This window comes from Hippopotamus amphibius, chromosome 1 (assembly GCF_030028045.1).
Source record: "Hippopotamus amphibius kiboko isolate mHipAmp2 chromosome 1, mHipAmp2.hap2, whole genome shotgun sequence".
NCBI lineage: Eukaryota > Metazoa > Chordata > Mammalia > Artiodactyla > Hippopotamidae > Hippopotamus > Hippopotamus amphibius.
In genome coordinates this window covers 15,147,866-15,173,434 of record NC_080186.1, presented here as the reverse complement: position 1 = coordinate 15,173,434, position 25,569 = coordinate 15,147,866, and the positions used below count along the sequence as shown (strand labels likewise).

The 25,569-nt window shown below is 49.1% G+C and overlaps 2 protein-coding genes across 11 annotated transcripts in view; one reads left to right on the top strand and one right to left on the bottom strand.

Annotated features, from left to right (window-relative positions):
- Positions 1-10,072: 10,072 nt before the first annotated feature.
- Positions 10,073-13,867, top strand: PLA2G2E (phospholipase A2 group IIE). Its single transcript, XM_057706518.1, has 4 exons — positions 10,073-10,115; positions 10,889-11,027; positions 11,761-11,867; positions 13,725-13,867. The coding sequence occupies exons 1-4, from the start codon at positions 10,073-10,075 to the stop codon at positions 13,865-13,867; spliced, it is 432 nt and encodes a 143-aa protein (XP_057562501.1).
- Positions 13,868-19,851: 5,984 nt separating this feature from the next.
- Positions 19,852-25,569, bottom strand: part of OTUD3 (OTU deubiquitinase 3) — a 28,017-nt gene continuing 22,299 nt past the window's right edge. The window contains exons 8-11 of one of the 10 annotated variants that reach the window (XR_009047919.1): positions 24,680-24,972; positions 24,316-24,357; positions 23,773-23,803; positions 19,852-20,647 (exon numbers count right to left, since the gene is read on the bottom strand). Coding sequence is in view for 1 of the 10 variants with exons in the window: in XM_057698191.1 (XP_057554174.1) it covers positions 24,796-24,972 (177 nt within the window). In the remaining 9 variants the exon portion in view is untranslated. Of the gene's footprint in view, positions 24,973-25,569 lie in introns of all 10 variants that reach the window. The other 9 variants (XR_009047918.1, XR_009047916.1, XR_009047920.1 and 6 more) reach the window with 9 other exon arrangements.

Below are 25,569 nucleotides of genomic sequence, written 5' to 3'. Positions count from 1 at the left end.
ATGTAAATTAATCCCAAAGAAGTTGAGTTAACTTACTCAAGATCACAGAACTTCTAAGTGGCAGAACTTGGTATTGAACTCGGGTCTATTTGTCTAAAGTCCATGTGTGTTATCATTGTATGTTAATATATGGCATATTACTTCCTGCTACTGGGATTCATGATACATCCCATATGAATATACCCACCATCAGTGCATTTGCCGTGGAAGAAAAGCAAATCAACATATTCATCTGGTGCCTGTTAATTGCCAAGCCCTGTGCTCAATGTGAGGGGGAAACAAAGAAACAGGAAAGCCGGAGACCCAACTTCTACTTCCAACTTGGCCACTAATTCCCTGAGTAACTTTCAGCAAGTTAGCTACTTTCCTGCTCTCTCTAGGGCCCAGTTTCCCCACATACACCATGAGGAACTTAGCTGAGATGATCCCTGAGGCCTCTTCAGGCCTGATGCACCCAATACCTAGAAGAGGACCCGATGCCCACTTTGATCATTGGTGTTTCCTTCCCTGCTCCTTTGATGCTGCCTAATAACCCCCTGTACTTCACTGCTTATTGCTCTACCCCTTATTCACGGATTCCTACAGAATGACGGGAAGAAACATAATGATTTTTGCTCTATGATGATTCCTTTTCAGTGTTTTGGCCTAACATCCATCCTACCTCTCACCCGTTGTGCAGCAACAGAGGATGGGACTGACCACAGGTTCAATCCCAGGAAGTAGGTTCTGATTGATGTAAGCCATCAGGGGGTTACCATCCTTTAGGCCATAGTAATTGGCCCTGGTAACACAGATCTAAGCCAATCATTACTTACCACTTTCTCAGGCACAGGGATTGGCTTATTTAGAGCACATGATCTAAGATAGACCAATCAGAGCTCTTGTTGATGGTTAAGGGTGAAGTCTCTCCTTTGAATGAGAACAAGGAAGCAGGTAGTTCCAAAAAGCCCCTTGCTGGTGCTCACATCACTACTATGAGTAAAAGCAGTCTGAGAATAAAGAGGACAAATCCAACACATGGAGGAGAGAGGAGGCAAGTGGAGGATCACAGAGAAACCGTACCTGAGTCCTGATCAAGCCTTGCCTGAAGGAGATCTACCCATGGACTCATCATTTACTTAAGCCAAAATTCACTGTAATGTCTAAGCTATTCTTTTTTGTCTGTTCCTTACAATCAGTAGAATGTAATTAAGCTCCAAGAAAATAAGGGAACTGTCTTGCTTACTCAGTGCCTAGAAAAGTGCTTCGCCCTTAGTTAGTGCTCAGTACTATTTACTGAATGAATAAAAAAGCTGAAAGTAATCTGATTTGTACTGTTAACAACATGGGTTTTAAGAGCCTGTATCTTAAAGCAGGGGCCACTTCCATAAAACGTTGTTCCTGCCCTCAAGCTGCTTCCAGGGTAATCATCAACATGTGTGTAAGTCAGGGGTTGGCAAACTACTGTTCGCGGCCCAAAGCCAGTCTGCTCCCTGTTTTTGTAAATAAAGTTTTATTGCAACACAGAAACGCCCTTTTGTTTTCATATCGTCTATGGCTATTTTTGAGCTACAAGGGTAGAATTAAGCAGTGTAACAGACCACATAGCCCATAGAGCTTAAACTATATACTATCTGGCCCTTTATAGGAAAAGTTTGCCGGCCCCTGGTATAAGTCAATTTCATGCTAGCCCTGAGGATGGTGCTTTCTCTATCAGTCTGTGATCGATTGTGTAATAGCTACAAATTCCTCCCATCCTAGCGTATGGGTTTCTTTGTAATGTGACTCTGTCAGTCCTCCCATTCAGAGGTGGAATCTATTTCTCCACCCTCTTGCATCTGGACTGGCTCTATGACTTGCATTGACCAGTAGAATGTGGCAGAAGGGCTGCCATGGGTGGGTCTCAGGACTAGAGCCTCAAGAGATAGCACAGCTCCTGCCTTTGCCCCCTTGGAACGCCAAGACCCCCCACGTAAGGAAACTGGTCAAGCCAAGTGAAGGATGAGTTGTCATATCTCTCATCCTGATGGAGGAAGAGAGTTGAGGTGTCCCAGCTGACAGCCAGCACCAACTACTAGACACGGGAGTGAGGCCATCTTAGACCTTTCAGCCCAGAGGACCCTCCAGCTGATGACAGCCGCATGAGCAAGCCCAGGAGAAAGCAGCAGAGGAACCACACAACCAGCCCCCAGCATTGTGAGAAAGAGTGAATTGCTAAATTGCTAGTGATTTAAGCCACTGTGTCTTGGGGTGGCTTGTCACTAGCAACAGATAGCTGGAACCCAACATCTTTCACATCTGGAATCCCTTGCAAAGAGTCCCACCAGGTCCAGGGCCATGGCACAGGTGTGATTTAGAACTGCAAGAAAATAGAATAAACAGAAGCTCAGGAGGTGTGGTGAGTTAGCGTCAGAGCCCAAAGCCTGGTCTCGCACCCCCCCCCCCCCCACCGCTTAAGTTCTGAAGTAGTAGCATCCCTGAGCATCAGGGCACAGGTGACATCTGATGATGGATTCCGGGAGGGAATAAGTTTGCAGAGTTTCAGGAAATCCAGACCACAAACCAAAGAAGCCCCAAGGGTCAGGTTCTGTGTACCTGGGTACCTCCAGGGAGGGCGGAGCAGCAGCCTCTGAAAGACCAAAGCACACGTGGAGTCCAGAAGAGAGTGGATATACGAGGGTAGCTCAAAAATTATCTGCCTTCTGTCTGAGCCATCCTTGTATGTATGCATATGGCTGATACATTTTGCAGAACAGCAGAAACTAACACAACATTGTAAATCAACTGTACTCCAATTTTAAAAATTAATTTAAAAAAATTGTCAAAGGAGGCAACTGAGGTCAGCTTCAGTGCATTCAGGGATGCACTTGGGACATCTTAGTGAGCAAGGGACATGAGGCCTGTCCCTAAACTCACCACTGGGAGGCAGCATGGAGCAACACCATCAGACTCCCTTGGCGTCTCTGAGCCATCCTGTGAATTGGGTAGCTGAGTAGCCTTGGCTGATTACTTCCTTGGCAGGATACTGAGCCTAAGTTCCATCATTCGTAAAATAGATACACCAATACCCACCCCACAGGGTTGCAGTGAAGGTCAAGTGTAAAGCCCCTGAACAACACAGGAGGCGCTGAACAGAGGGTGGCATCACAACCAGTACCACCCTGAGATGCAGGCAAAGGAGGCCCTGTTCTGGGCCCCACATTCTGGAGGACCCCACATGTCACACACATAGACACACACACACACACACACACACAATCACATCCAAATACATGCACACACACACTTTCGTGTTCACAAAGAGACACACACACAGAGAGACCCACAGGCATGCACAGATATATCCAGCACTGGGGCAGGACAATCCCCAACCCTCAACATCCTCCTCACGTCGCTCAGGCCGCAGTGAACTGCTTCCTCACATCCCTTGCCCTGTGTCCTCAAGACAAAAGGCAAGGGCTTCCCTGGTGGTGCAGTGGTTGAGAATCTGCATGCCAATGCAAGGGACACAGGTTCAATCCCTGGTCCAGGAAGATCTCACATAACATGGAGCAACTAAGCCCGTGCACCACAACTACTGAGCCTGCGTTTTAGAACCCGTGAGCCACAACTATTGAGCCCACGTGCCACAACTACTGAAGCCCGCACACCTAGAGCTTGTACTCCACAACAAGAGAAGCCACCTCAATGAGAAGCCCGCGCACTGCAATGAAGCGTAGCCCCTGCTCTCCGCAACTAGAGAAAGCCTGCATGCCGCTGTGAAGACCCAATGCAGCCCCAGAATAAATAAATAAATACATTTAATTAAAAAAAAAAAGACAAAAGGTAACTACACTAAAATACCACAAAGGCTGTGGGCTGGGCTGCAGCCACGTCATCAATAGATCAATGGGCGCTGTTTTCAAGGGAGGCCATGAGCAGCAGGGGGCCAGGGTTGAATGAGAGCATTAGAGCCTCCCTCTCAGAGAGCATGGCAGCACTAGTTCTTGCCTAATAAAATACTACTTCCCACAAGTTCCAAGTACCCATTTCTTGTGTCTGTTCATTTCCAATTCACAAGTCTGGAGGTGCTTGTGAATTAGTGGGGTACTACTCCCCAAGGAACATTTGACGAGATCAAACAATGCATATTACTTGTACATCTGTGTAAGTGGAGGTCTACACACATCACTGGGTCATGATAGCAATTCCTTATATTGGTAACTGAATGATGCTGATGACTGGGACTGCAAATAGTTTTATTTTTATTAAAATATTTGGCATGTGTGACTAAATTTTCACCAAAAAACTTTCAAAAAGTATTCAAATAATTCATTTAAAATGCTTTATATTCATTAGCTTTCAATGGTATTTTGCTTTTTGATTATGATAGAGTATTTTAAAAGAAAAATCTTTTAAGAAACATATATTAAAATCATTTTTTCTCTTTAGATTTACATTTTTTAGGAAACAGATTTCATACACTTTGAATACAATTAACACTTTTTAAATCTTTTAGATCACTACTGTCAGAGGAACACAAATTACAGAAAATTTTGATTATAACATAATTGATGATTTTGCTGAAATGAAAGCAAGAGAAACATCTTCTGGAATAAATGTATAATAATTTATGTAGTGTGTACGTCTTTATAAGTCATTTAAACATCACCAGCCCACCAACAGAGTGCACAAGAATGATTAAACTCAATCAATTGGGATGTATTTCTGATTTTCAATTTTATAAAAACTGTGGCTTTCCATATATTCTATAACTTGTTGACAGGAAAGTACATGTATATTTAGACAGAAGGATAGAAAATGCTTTATTTCCCAGTCTGTCGGCTTGGTTGATACCTTTTAAATATTGAGACATCCAGAATGAGGATACGCCAGCCCCCACAAATGTTAAAATTTTAGGGGTGAGTCTGACCACCACCAACCAGGACAGGGTCTTGAGGCCTCAAGGAAAGAAGGGGGGTCCGGGCAGGAAGGGGCATTGTCAGGGAGCCCCCCAAATCTGTGTTAACTAGTATTCCTGCTACTAACAGCAACAACAGTCATTACTATTGTACTTGCAGGCTCCTCTTCCTGCACTTTGCAGGTACTGTTTTATTAACCTTCCCGACAATGCTATGAGATGGAAACTACTGGTGTCTCCGCTGTACTGATGAGGAAATGGAGACCGTGAGAAGTGAGGTCATTTGCCCGAGAATATCCAGTTAGCCAGTAGTGACACCAGCAGCCTGGCCCCAGAGCCCACAGCATCATCTGAACCAGGACCCTGTGGCATCTGGGAGCAAAGGGGCCCCTCTCAGCAGGCAGGGCCTGCACGCCCCCACCCCACCCCCACGCACAGGCACTCACAGACACGCGCCCTGGCAGCATCACACCTGGTGCTCATGCAGCCCACCTACCTGTGCCTGGGTGGCCATCCCTGCTCCCCACGGCCTCTCCCTTCTTGGGTCAGTCGGGGGCACAGAAGCTGTCGTGGGATGGCTATCCTCAATTTCCTCTCCCTCCCACGACCCCTGCACCTGTCCGTGAAAGGGGTGGTGGCCCAATGCTCTCATTGCCCCTCCTTGGGCTCCACCACCCACCTGCTGTGTTCCCGCACAGCCCCCACCTCTCCCCATCCCTGATGCATGGGCCCGTCCTGGAGCCTGAGATGCCCTGCTAACCTGCCTTCTCTTCCTTGCTGGTGTCTCTCCTATTCATTTACTTCGCAGCAGCCAGAACCATCTTGTCCAAACATATGAGCAAGTCACTTCCTTGTTTCACACCCTTCACTGGCATTCAATTGTTGCCTGGACAGAGACCAGCAAGGCGCAGCTGTGCCGTTTTACAAGGCTGCTGGCAACCTTATAAACAATGACCACAGGCCCAGGCCAAGGATTCTTGTTCTTTACTCCCCATCACAAGTGGGAGGACCCAACTGTGTGATGACAGCTCTACAAAGCCTATTCCCACTGGAGGGACAAGCCTCCCTGGCCTCCGGTTACTCATGGAGGCTCCTCGTTGGGATGAAAGTATCACCAGGTCTTTCAGAGAGGTACCTCCTTCTCATGGGGGATCCCCAGGCTGTCTCCTGCATCCTGCAAGCTCTAGGCCACCTGCCCATCAGACTCAAGCCAGAGGCTTACTGTGAGGTGAATGGGAGGCCAAGGTCAACTTCCCAGTGAATCATGCCCTTCAAGACCCACCCCCCCCACCAGCCCAGCTATCCCAGCCACCTTTCAGCCCCTCCTAGGTGCCATATCCCTCAGACCACAGGGGCTTTGCACAGACTGTCCCTCCATTTAAACTCTCTCCACTTCCCTCTTCACCCAATTCACTTCTTGAGATCTCTGGTAAATCATTTCTTCCACAGAGAAGCCCTGCCCAGATCAGACACCCCCATTAAATGCTCTCATAACCCCATGGAACATTCTATCAAGCTACATATCCCTATTTGAAAGTTTCCACTCAGTATATAATTACTAATGTCGGTCTCCCTGCTGGACTGCCAGCTCCGTGAGGGCAGGAATCAGGTCAGGTTTTGCTCTCCCGCGGAGCCCCAGCACATAGGACATCCTCAATCTAGTTTATTAACTGAAGCGCAATCAATTCTTTCAGGATGAAGGTGATCTCACTTTGCTGGGAGGGGTTGTAGGATTCTTCAGGCCCTGGGGGAAGCACAGAAGTGATGAGACTGAGCAGATGACCAGCTCTTGGCACGGTGCTTGCAACACTGTAGGAGCTTAGTCAGCGGTGGTCGCTTTGCCATTGCTATTGTGAGGAGGAGGAGGATGCGGAGAAGGACGATGATGGTGAGGACGGCGACTTCTCAACTACAAGGGACAGGTTTACACCAAGGGAAAGGGGACATCGCTGAGAGTGTGGGCTCTGTTCCCTCTACTCTTCCTCCATCATGGAACTTAAAATCTGTCAAGTGGTGACAATAATCCCACTGAAGCGCTGAGGCTCTCAGCCCAGCTGCATGCTATACTCCAGCAAGGGTAAGTGCTTTGAGCTCCTGGGCCAGCAGCTGCCTCCTTTGTGGCCAGGGAAGGAGGGAGGCAAGGAGGGCCCCAGTGTTTATGGGCTCCTCCTATAGGGCATGGCATCCTACAAAGGACTTTACACATTTCATTTCCTTTTCATCCTGTCCCAAACTCTGAAAGGTAGATCTAATTATCCCCCATTACAGATGACGAAGCTGAGCTGAAGCAGTGATGGAACTGGCCAAGGTCACGCAGCCCCTAAGTGGTGGAGCTGACCCTCAAGTCCTCGTCTTGGTGATGCAGAAACCCAGCGCACTTTCGACCACATTGTGCCACTAGTGAGAAAACCATAAAACCAGCCACTTTTCCTGAATGCCTAAAACTCTCCTCCAAGTCCAAGTCCCCCCAAATGCCCCCACTTCAAACCTCAGCTGGGGACACCTCCCCCTGGAAGCCTGCCTGGATTTCCCTGCCTGGTCTAGTCCCACAGTCCTCAGGTTTCTGCTGCAGGTCCACGATGGCAGGGCTCACAGGGGCCCCATTCTGGCCAGGCCAGGATTCAAAATGGCTCAGCAAAGGGACTGTCTCAGAAACCTGGCCCTTCCTGGGAAACACCCTTATGCTGCTGGAAGAAGGGCTATGGGACAAACCTCCCCAGGAATCAAAGCTAATTTTCAGTCATTTAGGAGGTAGCTCTTCAGTGAGTCACCGTTTGGGGTCTCATGACCCAGGCTGGGAGCCCAGGGTTGCCAGGAGGGGCCCCTGTTAAGCTCAAAAGGCAAAAGTGAGAAAGGCGACCCCCTCCTTTCAGTGCAGCTGGGTGATCCAGGCCAGGGGGGTTCACTCTCTGGCCCCTCTACCTTAAGGGTTCTCTAAGTGGGGTGAGCAGAGCCCAGGATGGAAAGGGTCCCAGGAGGCCTTACGAGCAGGAAATGGGAGGGGAGGGAGGCAGGGCTGCAGCAGAAAATATGTCAGTGTTTACCCAGCTTTACTCTCCTGTTAAAAAAAACCTTTAATTCCAAATCACTGCCAGGGGCCCCTGCCACCAGCCCTCCCCACCCTGCCCCAAAGGGATACCTCCCCAGGGACTCTATCCCCAACGGAGTGGAGTCAGGGAATTTACATTGTGAGTCCTCGCTGTCTGCAGTGTGAGACCCACCCTCCTCCCCTGGAAAGGAGGCTGAAGCCAGACCCCAAATCAGCTCCTGAAGGGGTGGCCCCTAGGCCTAGCGTGATTTTTATCATGGACCTTGGCCACTTTTGCTTTCGTGGGCCCTCTCTTCCAAAATAAAAAAAGAAGTAAGAAGCAAATGCTGTGACTACATTGGTATGAAGCCAAATATCATCCAAGTTGGATTATAGTCAGTCTGATTTTAAAGAAATGCAAGCATTTTGAGGGCCCCTAAAGATATCATGGGTGCTCGGCACCCTGCCTGCTATTGGTATTGCCTCCTGTAAGCCCTTTGAACTGCCTGGGCCCACATTCTGGCTCAACAGATACTTAGGCGTGTGCCTCAATTCGCTCCTCGGTAAAATGGGGATGATTGCAGCTCCCACGTCATGAGGTTGTTTGAAGGCTCCCGGAGATCTTGCTGGAGAAGAGCTTGGTGCAGGTACTGCTGAGTTGGCTGTGTGTCCCATCCGTCCCATTAAGGAGACAAGGGCGGGATGCCTTCCATCCCCATAATAGAAATAGGAAAACTGAGGTTCCCAGCAAGGAAAAGGATCCTCCCAAGGCCACGTAATAAATGGTGGAATCAGGACTCCAGGGCCACAGACCAAGCAGCTCCCAGGCCCTGGATGTTGATGAGGTGGTTGGTTGAGTTATCCCAGTAGCAGACCAGGAACAGAGAAGGCAGGCAGGAGGAAGTTGCAGGCCAGGACAGGGCATCTTGCCTCTAGTTCTGAGTGGACTCCAGGGAGGGGGCAGCAGCCAGCAAATGAGGCCACAGTGAGGCCATGGCCAGTGGGACCTCGACATTTCTGATCACGACAGAGCCGGGTCCGCTCCTCCATCCGCTGACCTCCAGCCAAGCTCTGAAACCCAGCCTCAAGGTTCTGACCTGACTCTGGGGACAGCAGCTCTCTCTGGGGACCAAGTTGAACCAAAAGTCTACTCTCTCCCCAGTCCAGGCCAAAAGATAACATCAAAAGGATGGAAGTTTCCAGTCCATGCTGGAATGTGAGTTTTCCAGCTGACTCAGAGCCTGTTTCTACAGCAGCCACACGACACCACTGCTCAAGGGTTTGGGGAGACAGAATTCACAACTGGGAGTACTTTCTCTACCTGTCAAACAAGCAGGAACCTGTCCAGGAAAGACCAAAAAGAAAAATCCCTAAGCCCAGCTGGCTGAGCTCCCAGCCTTTAGATTCTAGGTTCTTGGACAAATGGCCCCCAGGCACCCAGTGCCCTGCTGTGTAGTCAAACTGCTGTCTCTGCTCTCTGTCTAGGTAACACGGGGCTGGTTGAGGAGCAGGGCAGGAGTCAGGGCCATGCTGAAGTAGCTAGTGGCATGGAAACAGGACAGACTTGCTCTTGGTGCTTCCCTGCAATCTGAACTTAAGTTTCTCAGCCTCTCTGGGCCTCAGTAGCTGCATCAATAAAATGGGGATGAGAAAAAACACCAAGAATGGAAAGCACGTGGCACAGCCCAGGCTCATCGCTCCAGAGTGGGAATGAGAAAAAAACACCAAGAATGGAAAGCACGTGGCACAGCCCAGGCTCATCGCTCCAGAGTGGGAATGAGAAAAAACACCAAGAATGGAAAGCACGTGGCACAGCCCAGGCTCTTCTCTCCACAGTGGGAATGAGCATGGTGATTTGGGGAAAGGGGGAAGTGAGGGGAAGGGCTATGAAAAGAAGGCCCACAGATTGGCTCCACCTTCTCCAAACTGCCTGGAAGCAGAGCCCATGGGCCCCAGGCTGGCCCCTCCCCTGGGGACTTGGCCAAAGTGTCAGACCTGGAAGTATCGTTGCATCACTGGACATTTGAGGATTAATGATGGGGAGTGGACAGGACCCGGGTATTTAACTAACCAGGGAGGTGCCTTGAAATCAGAGGCTCCCCTGCTGACTTTCTTCTCCTACAGCCCAGCTTCTCTGCCCCCTGCACCCCTCCCCTCCCCCCAAGATGAAGCTTCCCCCTCTTCTGACCTCCTTACTTTGCCTCCTGGGTAAGTGACCTTCCTGCATTTACCCCACCGCTGCCCCAGCTAGGAATTCCCAACTCCCTGGAGGCCCCCAGCCCGGCCCTGGAGAGGGTGTGGTTGGTCCCCCTGAGGCCATTTCTTCCTGAGCCAGCACTGACCAGCGGAGAGGGGGGAGAGGGGAAGACTGCAGGCTGGATGGCCTGGGGAGCGGGGGAGAGGGGCTGGCAGGGATCCCAGACAGCACTCACGGGCTCCGCCCGCCACTCCACCCCACCCCTCACCCCACACACACAATCCATCCCTCATCTGAGTTTCCATTTTTGGCTCTAACCTGCCCGGGTCAGCAGCACCCCCTCTGCTGCATCAGCAGGACCTGGAGGAATTCAGGGAAGTCCAGGTGGTTAAGAAGCTTATCCAGTGACATCTGATGGGATGGGGACAGAGTACTCTTGGGGGAAAAGGGGCTAACACCTGGGGAGATGATCAGGATGGGTTGGGAGCCAGGAGGATGGGGGGCAGATATTCTGGGAGATGGTGGAAGGAGAGTGGGAGGGGGGTCGGGTATCCTGACACGATGTGGGTGAGGACTAGGGCATCGAGGTGCGATGATGTCATGGGGATATTATCACTGCTTAACTCCCTATAGTTATTATAGGGAGTGAGGTGCTTGGGGAGGCAAGGTTACCTAGACAATCAGAGAGATGTCTGGACTCAGATTTGGGGGGACATCAGAGGCAGCTGGCTGCAGAGGGTGGGGCCCTGAGGGATCTGACGTCCTGCACCATGCCTCCCAGCAGTAGCCCTGGCTCACGGGAACCTGGTCCAGTTCGGGGTGATGATCGAGAGGATGACGGGGAAGCCTGCACTGGAGTACAACGACTATGGCTGCTACTGTGGCGTTGGCGGCTCCCACTGGCCAGTGGACCAGACAGACTGGTGAGCAGGTGGCCCGGCAGGGGGACCTCCCTGGAGGATGGAGAGGCTGGGGGGAGCATCCTGGGGGGAGGGAGGAGCTGGGGGAAGCATCCTGGGAGGAGGGAGAAGCTGCGGGGAGCATCCTGGGAGGAGGGAGAAGCTGGGGGAAGCATCCTGGGGGGAGGGAGGAGCTGGGGGAAGCATCCTGGGAGGAGGGAGGAGCTGGGGGAAGCATCCTGGGGGGAGGGAGAAGCTGCGGGGAGCATCCTGGGGGGAGGGAGGAGCTGGGGGAAGCATCCTGGGAGGAGGGAGGAGCTGGGGGAAGCATCCTGGGGGGAGGGAGAAGCTGCGGGGAGCATCCTGGGAGGTGGGAGGAGCTGCAGGAAGCATCCTGGGAGGAGGGAGGAGCTGCAGGAAGCATCCTGGGAGGAGGGAGGAGCTGGGGGAAGCATCCTGGGGGGAGGGAGAAGCTGCGGGGAGCATCCTGGGAGGAGGGAGGAGCTGCGGGAAGCATCCTGGGAGGAGGGAGGAGCTGGGGGAAGCATCCTGGGGGGAGGGAGAAGCTGCGGGGAGCATCCTGGGAGGAGGGAGGAGCTGGGGGAAGCATCCTGGGGGAGGGAGGAGCTGGGGGCACCTAGAAAGTTGGGGCTGACCTCCCTTTTGAGCCCCTTTGGGCCCTGAGCCCCCCGGAGAAGCCCCTGGTCCAGCCCAGCCTGGCTCACAGGCCCCTCCAGGCCGACTGTGACCCTTACAGGTGCTGCCACGCCCATGACTGCTGCTATGAGCGTCTGGAGAAGCTAGGCTGTGAACCCAAAATGGAAAGATATCTTTTCTCTGTCAGCAGGCACAGCATCTTCTGTGGTAAGTGAACAGCCCTAGGGTCCCTCAGACACCAGGAGTGGCGAGAGCTTCAGCCAGGAACCCTCTGCTGATGGAGACCCTTGAGCCTGGTCACCTGGGCTGGAGGGGTGGGGTGCTTCCATCATCACGGAATTAGGGAGAGGCCTGTCCATCCACCCAGATGCTCCTGTGGCACCCTGTCTAGGGAGCTGGTGACCCATCAGCTCCTGCCCTGACCCCAGGCACTTTCCCTACCCAGAGGCCTCCCAGCTCCAGCCTCTGGGGAGGGGAGCAAAGGGGGCAGAGCTGAGCCAGGCCCCAGGGCAGCTGTACCCACACAGCCCTCCCCAGGGGCTGAGTGGCAGCTACAGGCAAGGTCCCCAGGACAGAGCCTCAAGGGCACAGCCCCAGACAGAGAGAGTGGAAGCTTGGATTTTGGATGGCTTTGGATTTTGCTCCCAAAAGCTGACTGCACCAGTGCTCATCTTTGCCAGGCCCAATGCCCACTTGGACCAATTAGCTTTCCTCTGGTCCCCAGCCTGGGGAAACAGCCTGACCTGAGTCAGAGTGCAGAGGGCTCCACGCAGCCCAGCCCCGTGGAGGGAGCTCAGATCAGAGAACCAAACCTTCCTGCCACAAAGCCAGGAGCAGCCTGGAAGGAAGGCAGGCCCAGCATGTGTCAGAGCAGGAGGATCTCGGAGGGTCAAAGAAGACTCAGCTCAGATCTCTAAGGTCTGTCCTGGGGGAGGGGCGGAAAGAGGACCGGAACCACTGGAGGCAGATTTGGCTCAGAGTTTCTTGTTCCCACAGCTGTCCTCTCAGCAAGGCAGCTTTGACAGGTAGTGAGCTCCTCATCACTGGGGGCTCATGCAAGGCTGGGAAGCCACCTGTCCAGGAAGGCACTGAAAGGATGAGTGAGGGGAGGTGTTGGGTGAATAGGGAAACAGGCTGAGGGAGTCACCTACCCACTGTATGACTTTGGGCAAGTGATGTAACCCCTCAAAGCCTCTACTTCCTCATCTATAAAATGGAGACAATCACTCACTTCCCCAGCTTAGTCCAGCTCCTGGCAAGAACCCCCCAAAGGAGGTGACGTGGCTCTTAAGCCCCTTCCAGCTCTGATTTCTGCTGAAAGAGCAGGTGAGAGCAGAAGCTGGATGGGAAATGAGGCTGACATTTGCAAGGGACAATGAGGAAACTTACAATGAGGAGCCCGGACATTTCTGAGCTGAGAGATGTCCTTATGGGGATAAAAAGGAGCCAGAGTTCCTTTTGTGGAGTGAAGTGGAGGCTTTGGGGCCATGGTGCCTGCAGAGCTGACACCAGCTCCACTTCCCAGGCTGGGTGGGGGCACCTGTGGAGTGGGGGCCCTATAGTAGATGCTAGAAAAACGGGCTTCGTCCACTCTGAAGGAGACAGGCACGGGCCGGAGCAGACCCCAGTTTCGGTCTCTCAGGCCATCTGGGATTGAGCTGCTGTAAATTTCCCAGCTTTCCTCTCTGACTGACGGCTGCCTGCACTGTCAGCTGTGCGTTACATGGGAGAAGGAGTTGCCTAGAAACGCGCCTTCCCTGGGCTGGGGCAGATGACAGTTAGTGAACGAGATGGTCTGCCGGTGGGGGAAAGGTCTCAGGGCAGTGGAGTGGGCTTGGGAGGGGAAAGAACAGCGAGAACAAACTTCTGGGCTTCCCAGAGTCCTGGGACCCAGCAGGCCCTCTAGTACCCTGTCCTTCTTCTCTCCCATCCCTGGAACATCCCTCGTGAGAACTGGCCTCCAGCCGGTGGGGGCTGAGAATGGGGACCCCAGAGCAGTCCTCTGTGCGCCTCAGAGTGGTAGCCCCAGGGCATGCAGGTCCTGACTCACTCTGTCCCATCCAGCAGGCAGAACTACCTGCCAACGACAGACCTGTGAGTGTGACAAGAGGGCTGCGCTCTGCTTTCGCCGCAACCTGGCCACCTACAACCGCAAATATGCCCATTACCCCAACAAGCTGTGCACTGGACCCACCCCCCCCTCCTAAGGCTGTGTGCCGCCTCCTCCCCGCGGCCCCCTGCCTCCAGCTGCTGGAGCCCCAGACCTCAGCGACCTTGGCACTAAACCCCTCCCTCTGGAAAATTCCTTCCCTGCAAATCCATCCATCCCTGAGAGCTCCCAGACTCAGACTTGGACCGTCACTGGCCTCCCACCCCCCCCCCCGCCCCCTCCCGAGGAAGAGCCATGCCCGGGGGCTTTAGCACCTAGAAGATCCTATAACCTACCCCCTGGGATCTCAGTTCCCTCTTCTGAATATGTGGATAATACTTCCCCATAATTCTAATACTGATCCTCAGATTCTATCATTGTTGGGTTTAATTAGTTTACAGTTTCATTCATTCATTCATTCATTTTTTGAGCACCCACAACAGGCCAACAACATGCTAGGCACTGGGACACAGGGTGGATCTCACACAGTGGCCCCATGCACAGTTCTGACATCCCGTCCTTTTAATTTCCCGTTACAGTGAGTTTTTGTGATTCTCTTTTTCTAACATTCTACCATCTTATCCAAGATAATAATGGCACTCTCTAGAAGGAATGTTTCTGGCCATATGGCATAATGTGAAAAGCCCGCAAAATACCAACCTAAAAATATTGTCGCCACCATGTCATCAGGTTTCAAATCCCTCCCATTAGAAGACTGACTCAGAGTGAAAAGAAGCTCTCGAATCACTTTATTCAAAGCCCTCTCTTGACCAGTGGGCATCCGGGGGTCACAGGGGGAAAGTTTTACCTGAAGAGGTGTCCTCACTCCCAAGCCAGTGTGCCTTCATTTCTTCATGAGTGGGCATCAGTCACTGACACTCTGCCCCTCTGGTTGTCATCCTGGACAGCCCAGAGTGCCCAGGGAAGGTCAGCTGTGAGGACGCCCAGGCTAGGTCAGGCTCCTGATACAGGGAGGGGAAGAGGAAAGGTTTCAACATTCAACATCCTGGGGCTGATTCTGGAGGCAATTTCATGCACCATCAAATGGAATGCAGCCTATCTGGGAAGCAATGAACTACAGCAGATTCTACCCCTAAATATAGATATAGCTCCACTATCTGTAATACGCTGATAAAATCTTCCAGGATTGGGATGAGCCTATTCAATGAGATAAAGCATGTAAAAAAGCATTGCACAGGCAAAGCTCACAGTGGACAGGTTAGAAACGTCCACTCCCTTTGTCCATTTCATGGCGTGTGTACAACATTCAGGACTTTCAAGGCAGGAAAGAGCCTGAAGCCATCAAAAAGATGATCGATCATCATTTTTTTTTTCCATCATAAATTTTAAAAGGTGAAGTTCTGTGCTGGCAAAACAAACAAACAAAACAGGAGAGGGGCAGATGTGAGTGCTTTGCTGCTGTGACTGACTCAAATCCTCCCTGAAGAATCACCAGATCAGGTGTTAAAGCAGTGTGGGTGGGTGGGGAAGAGAGCACAGCGTTTGTTGGGAAGAGTGGTCCTGAGGCGCCCTCTGGTGTCCATTCTGTTCAGGCTAATAGGAGGAAACAAATCTGGCTTAAACCCGAATTTCCCTTCATCATGGGGGCAAAGCGTGTTTCTGGGTTAGTGAAATCAGTCCCCTCTCATTTTCAGTAATAAATATGTTGAGAAATAATAAGTCATTACAGACATCTTAGAATGATGGTGCCAAATGCATACAAGAGAAACACAGGAAGAAGGAACTGACACGGGAGAGGTGGAGAGAGGTGATGTTCTGGGTGTACCAGATTCAAGGTAGCGATGGAAGGAGTACCTGATGATGTGACAGTTGTTTAACCACCTGACAGGGTGAAAACTGGAACTTAAGAACAAGCCCCAGTGCAGCCTGTTTTTCCAGGAATCGATAAATATTTGGAGAATGAATCAATGATTCTGTCTAAATCCTGTTTGTGTATCTCTATAGTACACACATTTGACTTCCAGCTGCAGACCTGATGGAAAGGACTGAAAAAAGGAAAGGAGAAACCTGAACTTCACATTGTTGGAGGTTCCAGGTGGAGCCCTCTGCTCTGCCAGTTAGCAGCAGTGCATCTGTCCTAGACCTCGCTGCTCAGGGACCTTGTTAGAAATGCAGAATCTTGGACCTGCCCCCAGACCCACTGGTTAACAAGACCCCGAGGTGATTCATATGCACACTGAAATCCAAAAAGTGCTGATATACGGCCAACAGCCTCGGTTTCCGCACTTGTAAAATAGAACAATGACATTTCCCTGGCAGGTTGGTTGTAGCGAGGTTTTAATAAATTAGCATGTGTGAATGCACGTAAAATAATGCCTAGCACATTATAAGCATCCCATAAATGAATGAATGATAGTCATAATAGCAATAATACCTAACATTTGTTAAGCATTTGGCATTTACCAGGCACTGTTCTAAATTCTTTATTAATTCACTGAATGAATGAATGAATGAATGAATGAATGAATGAGGCATGGGGACTAAATCAAGGCTGGAGAAGGGACTTTGTTCCCTGAATGTTTCATAGCTTGCCTCTCCAATTCTGATGATAGGATTTGGATGGTTTTTGCTTTTGTTCCCACTTAGCCCCTAACAAAAGCTATGAACCAAGTGTTCAATTAAACAACTTGCTGAGTAAGTGATTAGAGATCAAATCACATTGGAATTCCCAAGTTAAGAGTCCAATTATGATTTCATGGACATTCATCTGCTTCTTTAGGGTTCTTTGCAGGGTCCCTGCTGGAGACCTGAATACTGTATTAAATTCCATTCTTTCCCTCAATACGCTTTCATACAAACCATGCTCCTCGCCCCTTGCTGAATGCTGGAGACAGAGACAAATCTGATGTGGCCAGCCTACAGATAGACAACACCAGTTACTCTACACTAGTAAGCGTCGTAATAGAGCTAAGATTGGGCTCTCAGGACTTAAGGTTCTTCAGCCCTCCATTCTCCATCCTGGCCACAATGCCAGCTTCATTTTCCTAGAGTGTGATTTCCATCACATCACTCTTCTGCCCCTGAACCATCAGTGGCTCCCACTGTCCACCAACCCGTGGCATTCAAGCTTGGTATCGTCTGCTCTTCCACCCGCCTTTATCCAGCCATATATATTTCTCTATGCTCCTCACCACTGCCAGAACATGCCCGGGTACCTTCGCGCCTCCGTGCAATAGCCTCCTTCAACCTAGAAGCCTCCCTCTTCACAGGCTCCTTATCACCACGTTCGCGTTCACATGCTTTGAGGCACATCTCAAATGCCACTTTTTCCATGATGCTTTTCCACTTGGAGAAGATCTTGCCCCTCTCTGAACGGCCAAGCAATGTGTTTAGACTTTTCTTAGGGATGCTTACCCCAGTTATTTGGGCTTTTGTTTCGGGTTCCTATAGGGTGGAGGCAGACTACCCTGGGTTCAAATCTGTGATCTCGGACCCATTATTTATTCCCTCACGTGTAAAATGCGGGTGGGACCATCAGCCTCACCAGGTGGTTTTAAGGTTTAAATGAGACAGCTTATTCAAAGTGCCTGGCACATCATAGACGCTCCATCTGTGCTAGGTCCCTTTGCAGTTTTGTCCCCCCTATTGAATCCGTCACACAGTGGATGTTAAATATCTGCTCCACTGTATCCACAGATACATGTAATTGTGACAATTTTATAGCAGTGGCATCATACACATGACAAATACTAATTTATTTGAGTAGCCCCTTGGCTTACTACTCCGAGTGCTCATTTATCTTAAATGGATAAGTGTTTGGAAATCATTAACCTTCAGTGCCCTGATCTGATGTCCCACAGAGGCAATGAGGCACAAATGGCTGGAAAGATGGTACACAGCACTCTTCCTGGAGGGCTGCTACCGTGATGTGTTCCAAGGCCAAAATGCACACACAGACCGACTCGTGACACTGTAAGATGAGGTCAGGAGGGACCGGGTATGCCTGATCTTTGGAATTCATTCAGCAAGCGCAGCATTAGTCTTCCGGTAGCAAAAGGCACGTGACAAGTGTTTAAAGAAAGGAGGTCCCAGTCTTTCTCCAAACGAAATTGTATATCCTTAATAAACTCTGTCCCAAACACGTGGGACATCCTACTCTCCCACTCGAGGGGTTTGCTTATGCTGGTCCTTCAGTCCCAAATACCTTAGCTCCCTATTTCCACCTCGTATCTCCCCTTTCATGCTCTGTCTAAACGTCACTTCCTCTACCAAGCCTTCCTTGATTTCCCTTCTGAACTCACAGCCCTCCTATCAGTACCTCCTTTTATGGCCTGTGTTCTTTTGGGTCATAGATACGTGCCAACTTTCACTGCTGGGCTGAAAGGTTTTTGAGGACAAGGTCCACATCTGATTCAATGCCCAGAAATAGACTCCAACACAGCACACGTCCAGTAAATGACGGATGGATTCCTGGATGTTTGCATTGGTGAATAAACTGAACAAAAACTGAGTATCTTGAGATACCTAAATCCCTCTACCATAGGGAAATTCAGACAAGTTTCTCCAAAGTGGAAAATTTTTCCTTCTGCCAAGCCAGAATCCATGAATTGGCAGGTCTGTTCTTGATTCTATTCAACCCAAAAAGTTCTAAATTGCTGCATCTCTCTGGTCTGAGTGCCCACCCTGTCCAGCAGTCCAGCCAAAATCATATTGCAGCAGAGCATTTCACGACAAATTTTGGTTGTATCTCAAGGGCGATGTGCACTTTCTTTGCGTCTAGCAAACAGGTAACTTTAAATCTGGGTGTTTCAAGCCTGCTTTCCCCTAGACAACCATGACCAGTTACCAAGAGGGGACACGGGAACAGTCACTTTCCCCCTTTTGGTATCTCAATCTTTGGCACAGTAAATTGTCACTCACCCAGAGTAAGCAAGGCTGTAGCCTGAAGGAAAATGTAAATAATAAACTGTGTTCTCCAATTATTCCCTACGTGCCCTGAGGACACGTCTGTCCTTACAGATTCATCCGATCTCACAGGTCACCAAGACCCAGGCAGGAAGCCCCAGGACCACCACCCGGCCCAGCAGGTGGCCCCCGGACCACCACCCAGCCCAGCAGGCAGCCCCCTGGCCCCAGCTGAACCACTGCAGGATGTAATTAAGGAGGCCATGGAAGCTTTCCAACTGAGGGAGGCGACACCTACATCAGGACTGCACTCTGGTCCTAGCAGATCTTTCAGAAAGATTCTCAGTTGGGTTAACAGGGTCCAGACTCTGGGCCTCATGGGCTCAGGAACTGGATAGCGTTTGTGCACCCAGAAGTCTGTGAGTCATGGAATGAGGCAAAAATCACACAGGGAGGACAGCAACCGAGGGGGAACGGCCTTGCCAGTAGCTGGAGAATTCTTCCTTCGCCCAGGGTGGTACCTTTTGGGGTCACGGTTCTGCGGAGCCAATTCAAAGGCTGCTTCATGAGCACAGACATAGGGCAGGAGCAAGCTGGAGCCTTGAGGCCAAAATCACGAGGCCGCAGCGAGGCTGGGGAGATGACAGCAGTCTTGACTTTGCCACCAGCCCTGGAGCCCTGGAGTGGGCGGAGCCCTGCTACTCGTGCCAAGGGATCCCCTCCCTCTGGTTTTCTGTGGCTGCCCTTCCCCCTCTCCCTCCTGAGCACCGCTTTCAGGTGAGTCCGTGCAGCCACTGCTGCCCACGTGTGCCCAGGGGAAGGCAATTCCTCCTGGAATGGGGTCAAACCAAGCCCCAGAATTCTAGAGAAACCACAAGGTGGCAGTAAACAGACAGCTGCTCTGTATTTAGGCAACTGCCAACTATGAGAGACGTTCTTACATACAAAGCAGAACTCTGAAGGGTGGCCCTGCCGTGGTGTGCAGCAGCTCTGCTCACCTGCACAGAAGCTAGAATCAGCTGCTTGAGCTCAGCGAGACCCTGAACGACGGTACACTGGAAGAACATGCACATCTTCCGCACAAAGGTCTCTAAGAAGGGCATTTCCCGGCAGGCTCTCTGTCTCATGCACTCAAACGGTAATCAGACAGTGACAAAAACAGCTTGAAGGTTTGTCTTTAAACTAGAATTTACTGGTATACAAAACTCCATTTCATAGATAAAGTGGCACATTTTTGCAGCTTCTATTGCACCAAGTATTGAAGATTAAAAACACAAAAAAAAGAAACATTTGGTTTTGAAAACACTGCAAATAGCCAAGTACAGTACTTTGGTAAATAAAAAATAAAATGGTTCAGAGCAACACAATCTGAGGAAGGAAACATCCTGGAGGAAATGAACCACGGACATCAGACAATGGTCACATCTCTCCCCGTCGAGCATCACACATAAGGCAAGACTTGCGAAGTCTATGGATCATGACCCAACAGAGGTCTTAACTATCTCCGGGCTGCAGCGAGAACAAGTATAGTGCAATTAGGAAAAAGAGAAGGTGGCTGAGCCTGTAAAGGCCCCTGTATTCTCCACAGAGCCACCTGCCCTCCTTCATAAAGGGGATTAACACCCACCAGCGCTTCAACCCCTGCAAGAGGAACACAGGGGTCTGACATCTGGCTCCTGGCTCTTTTCTTCTCCTCATTGAGCTCAGTGCTGGTGGAGGATGCTGGCAGGGTAGCCAGGGAGGCCAAGAGCCCTTCTCCCCACGGAAAATGAACCATGAGAGGAGCCCACACCCGCATTCCTCAAGTTTTGGTCGAGGGACCTGCCAGGGGATGGAACTACAGGCTGAGGTTTGCAATTGCGCTCAAATAACTGTCACAGACGGCTGGCAACAGTGACATGCTGGATGTCGAGACGCGGAGGATGAGGGGCAGTCCATCAAGGTTTTGTCCAGCGGTCATCATCTTCCAGGGCTACAACACAGTGAGCAGAAGTAGTTCTGGACCAGGGGCATGCCCTGCTTAAACCAAAGTCACCGCACAAAAGTTCGTGCTTTTACAGAGATTATTCTTTACTGGGACCAGCTCCTTCTCAAGCGACTTTGCAAGGATGCTACACATTTTAATCAAGCTATAAAGTAGCCCGAACTAGGAGAGCGAGGCTCTAGAAGGTAATCTCTCAGAGGAAATGGTTAAGAGCCTGAGGTTTTCACAGGGAATGTTACCTTGGACAGATGGGGCCAGGCAGTCAACGAGGCCCAGGTCCTCTGCAGGGCCAGGCCCCATGGGGCACCTTCTCAGTTCTGTATTGCACACGCACTTCGTGACTGGTGCTTGGTGTCTCCACTTCAAACCAATTATCCATTCCCTGCCTCGTATGTGATGGCAGAAGGTGTGCCATCATTGAAATATACCATTGAGATCTTCCAACATCAGTGGAAAAATACAATTTGCTTTACAGTCAGAAAAACACACCTTATAGAAAGTGCCATTATTAAATCACCTCAGAACAACTGTTGGAAGGCCCCAGAGTTTGAGCAATGCCTGCTCTGAAAGCTGAGATGAACAAAACAGTGGATAATGAAAATGTCAAAACAAACAAAAAAAAAAACTGCATCAGACTCTGAGTCTAAAGGTTTGCTATAGATAGACAGAGCCTTGAGGTAAAAAGGTGAAGAGCTACGCGTCCACCCGAAATGGGAGTCAGAGAGGGCCACGGATGTGACACTGAAACCAAGAAGCTCCACTGTCACCCCACCCCCACAGACCCTCTGGTCAGGGTGAATGTTAGCCAGCTCTGACTCGGAATCCAAGTTTCCTTCAACCGACTGCACATTCGAGTTGAACATTTCACAGAGGTAAATTGACAGCATTCTATGTGGACCCAGTAAAACCCAGGCAGTCTAGAGAGTTTCTCAGAATGAGAGAAATTGCACATTGACGACAGGGACTCACTACGAACATAGTTCAATGCCAAGTCCATCTGATATCTACCTACTTAACATATGAGCAGCTCTCCCCCCTTAGCAGGGCCCTCCCCCCACCCCGGGGACCATATCGTTTCACACTGTGGAAGCTCCCCAGGGAGGCAGGCAGTGCATTAAAAACTGCCTACACAAAGGCTCCCTCAAAGCCCATTCCAGCTGCCCCACAACGGAGATCCTACTTCACAAGCCCTCAGAATCACAATGGGTCCGGAAGTGTTTTCAGAGCTTATAAAAGAAACTATAGAGAAGTTCAAGTGACACTTAAGATTCTTCTTTCTGCCACAATTCTTCAACCAGACTTCAATCCTGAAAGCCTATGTTCCTATTATTGAAAAATTAAATATACATATACCTTCTTTCTCTAATGTCTCCTGTGGCAACTATATTAATTTAGAAGTTGTGGTTCTATGTTGTTTTAATACATCTACCTCTCTAAGTACAAAGCTGTTGCCACTAAAATTTTATTTCTTATTTTGACCTTTAAAAAAATCTTTTTTTTAAATCCATAAAACCTTTATATACAGTTTATAAGACTAGTAAGCAGCTATGGACCACTGCCCCATACCCCGTCTCCTGACCAAAGCTACGGAAATACATAACAAACCTCTAACAGCCACAGAGGTTAAGAAAGAGTCACTTCCTACTATGCAGTGCACCTGAGCAACCAAGCCAGGTAACCACCACTGACCAGTCATCCCAGGACTAAGCACACTGGGCCTCCATTTTGGTAGTTCTCAAGTGCCTACCAAGGCAATGAAGTACTACGTGGATGTCATCCACCTCACACTTTGGTGGGACTGAGGCAGTGAAGTCTAAATTTAAACCCTTAGCTAGAAGATATTACTAAAGTTGGATACATGTACCCCATTCCTAATAATTAACACACTAAACATAGACCACCAGTTATAACTGGAAAACTATGAAATGGTAATAAAAGAAAATTACTGAAGCCATCTGATTAGTTTTTAAAACCACTGTTATTTTACCCAAGAAAAGCCAAAGCCTATTATCCGAATTAGGTAATTTATAAATAAATGTGCCCAATATTCTTTAGTAACTTTTCAGCAACTTCTAAAACCTAACAGGGCCCATGGCCACCTTCATTAACCAAGTACATAAAGCAATCCTACTGCTTCTGACAACAGCTTCCTCCCTTGAGCTATTTCTGACTCCTAATTCTGCTGCATTTCTGGTACACGATCTTAATCCTTCTGAGAGGATCTGGTCTCCTGTACTCTCACAGCACAAAACAGACAAGAAAGAGGGCTCACTCAGAAATGCTCAGCCACAGTCAGGAATGTGTCCAGAGTTGAAAGCCAAGAGAACAGATTCTAAAGCACTGAACCTCCCTTCCTTGGAGACAGTGAGGCAACGGAGACCCCTCACTTGTTTGGACTGAGTACTAGAGGCTCTAACTCAGGACTCCACAATGTGCAAAGAAAAAATGCTGTGCAGTTTCTAAATTTGCTACGTATTACGATGTATTGTACCAGGATGTCCTGGGAGCATTTCCAAGAGACTACTGAGGCTCCAACCACAAAAAGTCACCAAAGTCAAACAACAAAAATTAAAATACATCATCAAAACCAAAGGAAGCAAATCACCTGCTGATAAAAACAATCCAATGAACCCAAGGCCACCCACACAATGACACGCGCATTCGTGTCAAAACCTTCTCAGCGTTTTCCCTTTGCCCCAGAACTCTGATAATTTTGAAACCTGAGATGGGGGAGGTAACTAATAACTTACCTTTTGATTCAGCATATATTATTTCTCCAAATATGAGGTCTCCAAAAGGTAAAGACAGTCCAAGATTGGCCACTTCATACATTACAGTTTTAAAGTTCACATCCACCTAATTCAGTTTGAGGAATGACACCTCTCCACTGCCCAAATCTATTTCAGCACTGTGGTGTCATTCAAAGGCCTCAGCCAAAGTACGTCCTCTGCCCTGCTGGTCTAACCTAAGTCACTGACAACTTCCGGAGGGTGCTGGAGAGTTTTCCCAACAGCAAAATCCCAAACAGGGCTTAACTAAAAAGAAGTAAGTGCAGCATTTTATTGGATTTCATTTTCACAATACTAAGAAAACTGGGCAACAGATCAAGTTACCTTTTATTTCTCTGAAGGCATCTTTCAAAATCTAGAATAGTAGGGAAGAAAAGATAGTGACTTACTTAAAATGTGGACATGAAAAACCTTAGATATTCTTCCAGACACCCTCCCCCTACAAAATGAACTAACTCTTCAGACTCTTCCTGAGCAAAAACTCAGACTCTCTTGATTTCTCCCTTTACAACTATGGATCCTGCGCTCCACGCTATCAGAATCCCAGAACTGCATCATAAGCAGTAATATACCATCTTCTCATTGTCAAGAAACAAGTACCAAATACTGAGCAACACTATCAATTTTCCAGCAAAGCCCAGACCTAATTAACAGTCAGGCCTATTTATCATATGGCTTGAGTAGAAACGAACCAACAGCACCTGCATCCCATTCGAACATGAGAATCAGGAAGAAGAGAAATGCAATTATTTAATTTCCACACTGACTGCAGGCCACAACCTTCATGTCCTATTACTTTGGGAAAACACTTTCTGAATTATTTTCTGATCAACTTGGATTAGAAGAAAGTTAATTCTAAACACGTACCTGAGTTGGAGATCATTTATAAACTATCCTGCATATTAATGTCTGTTTGAAAATGAAAAAGAAACAAAGGAAACTTGTCATTCTGAATTTCTAGCAGTTAATCTAAACTACTTCATGAACAATTACAGTGAAACGCACCCCAAGTGTTAAGAAAAGATCCCGGGGTCACTGAGCTCTAATTTTCAGGGCAAATAAAACCACACTTAAAAAAGTTGTTTGTTTTTTTTTTTTGACCTAACTATCCACCCCTAAAACTCGATATTTTAATTACGGGACATGAATGGCTTCGCTGCACTTTCATTAAATAAAACGTATCACTGACAAAACTCTGAACAAAAAAAAAGGCAGCTTGAAAGAAACTAACTCAGTGTGTGATTCTGTGGGTTGAGTTTCATTCTGTAAAAGGATGGCCTCACTGGAAAGCCGGGCACACGGCCCTCCGCTTTCCATTCGCTTCTCACAACTCCCAGGAGGCTAGAGTCAGATGTTGAGAGCCGCGAAGGTCTTCACCAAGGTGACCTGAGTGCTCGCATCTGCTTCGCTTCTGTTGTTGTCTCTGTGGCTACTCCTGTTCTCCAGGGCTTTGTGCCGGTGCCTCTCCTCCTGTCGTTTCTTCTTCTCTAGTCGCTGCTGTTCTCGCCTCTGTTTGTTTGTGACCTGAAAGAGAAGACTGCCACGTGAGTTGCCAGCACAGGGACACAGGCTGCACCGGCGCACGGGAAATGTGGCGCTGACAGATGCAAAGGGCACAGGCTGCCTTTCAACAAGAACACAGAAAACCCACCTAACAGACCAAAAATGGTTTCCTTCCCATTACTGCTCAAATTTACATTTAAATTTATATCCGCTTGCTGAGCTACCAAACAAGATCCATTCCATTCTCCTCATAAACCAATTCAAAATGATCTAAAGAAACATTAACACTAGTCCAGCAGAAGGCAACACTCAAGCAAGACAAAGGATGCCTTTCTGTACATAATTTAATGCCCCAGGGAATCCTAACAAAATCCTCAGAAGCTTATTACACCTTAGCCTCTGCCTGTGACTTTTTACATTACTTTGCATTTCAAGCTCAGAATTTCTTGGTGAAAGTCTTTACAATAAGTTCCACATTCAGTAAAATTAATGGTGTTATATATATACTACTTGTGGGAGTGGGGGTGGGGAGCGAGAAGTACAACCTTTCTGGGAAGCATTTGACAATTTACCAGACCTTTAAAAGATTCAACTATCCATGCCCTTTAACCTGTTAAT

Bases quoted from the DNA above. Each gene is read 5' to 3' on its own strand.
- PLA2G2E (XM_057706518.1), top strand. From the start codon at position 10,073: ATGAAGCTTCCCCCTCTTCTGACCTCCTTACTTTGCCTCCTGG. The intron at 11,028-11,760 runs GTGAGCAGGTGG...TGACCCTTACAG, and splicing joins CCAGTGGACCAGACAGACTG to GTGCTGCCACGCCCATGACT. The intron at 11,868-13,724 runs GTAAGTGAACAG...TGTCCCATCCAG, and splicing joins CAGGCACAGCATCTTCTGTG to CAGGCAGAACTACCTGCCAA.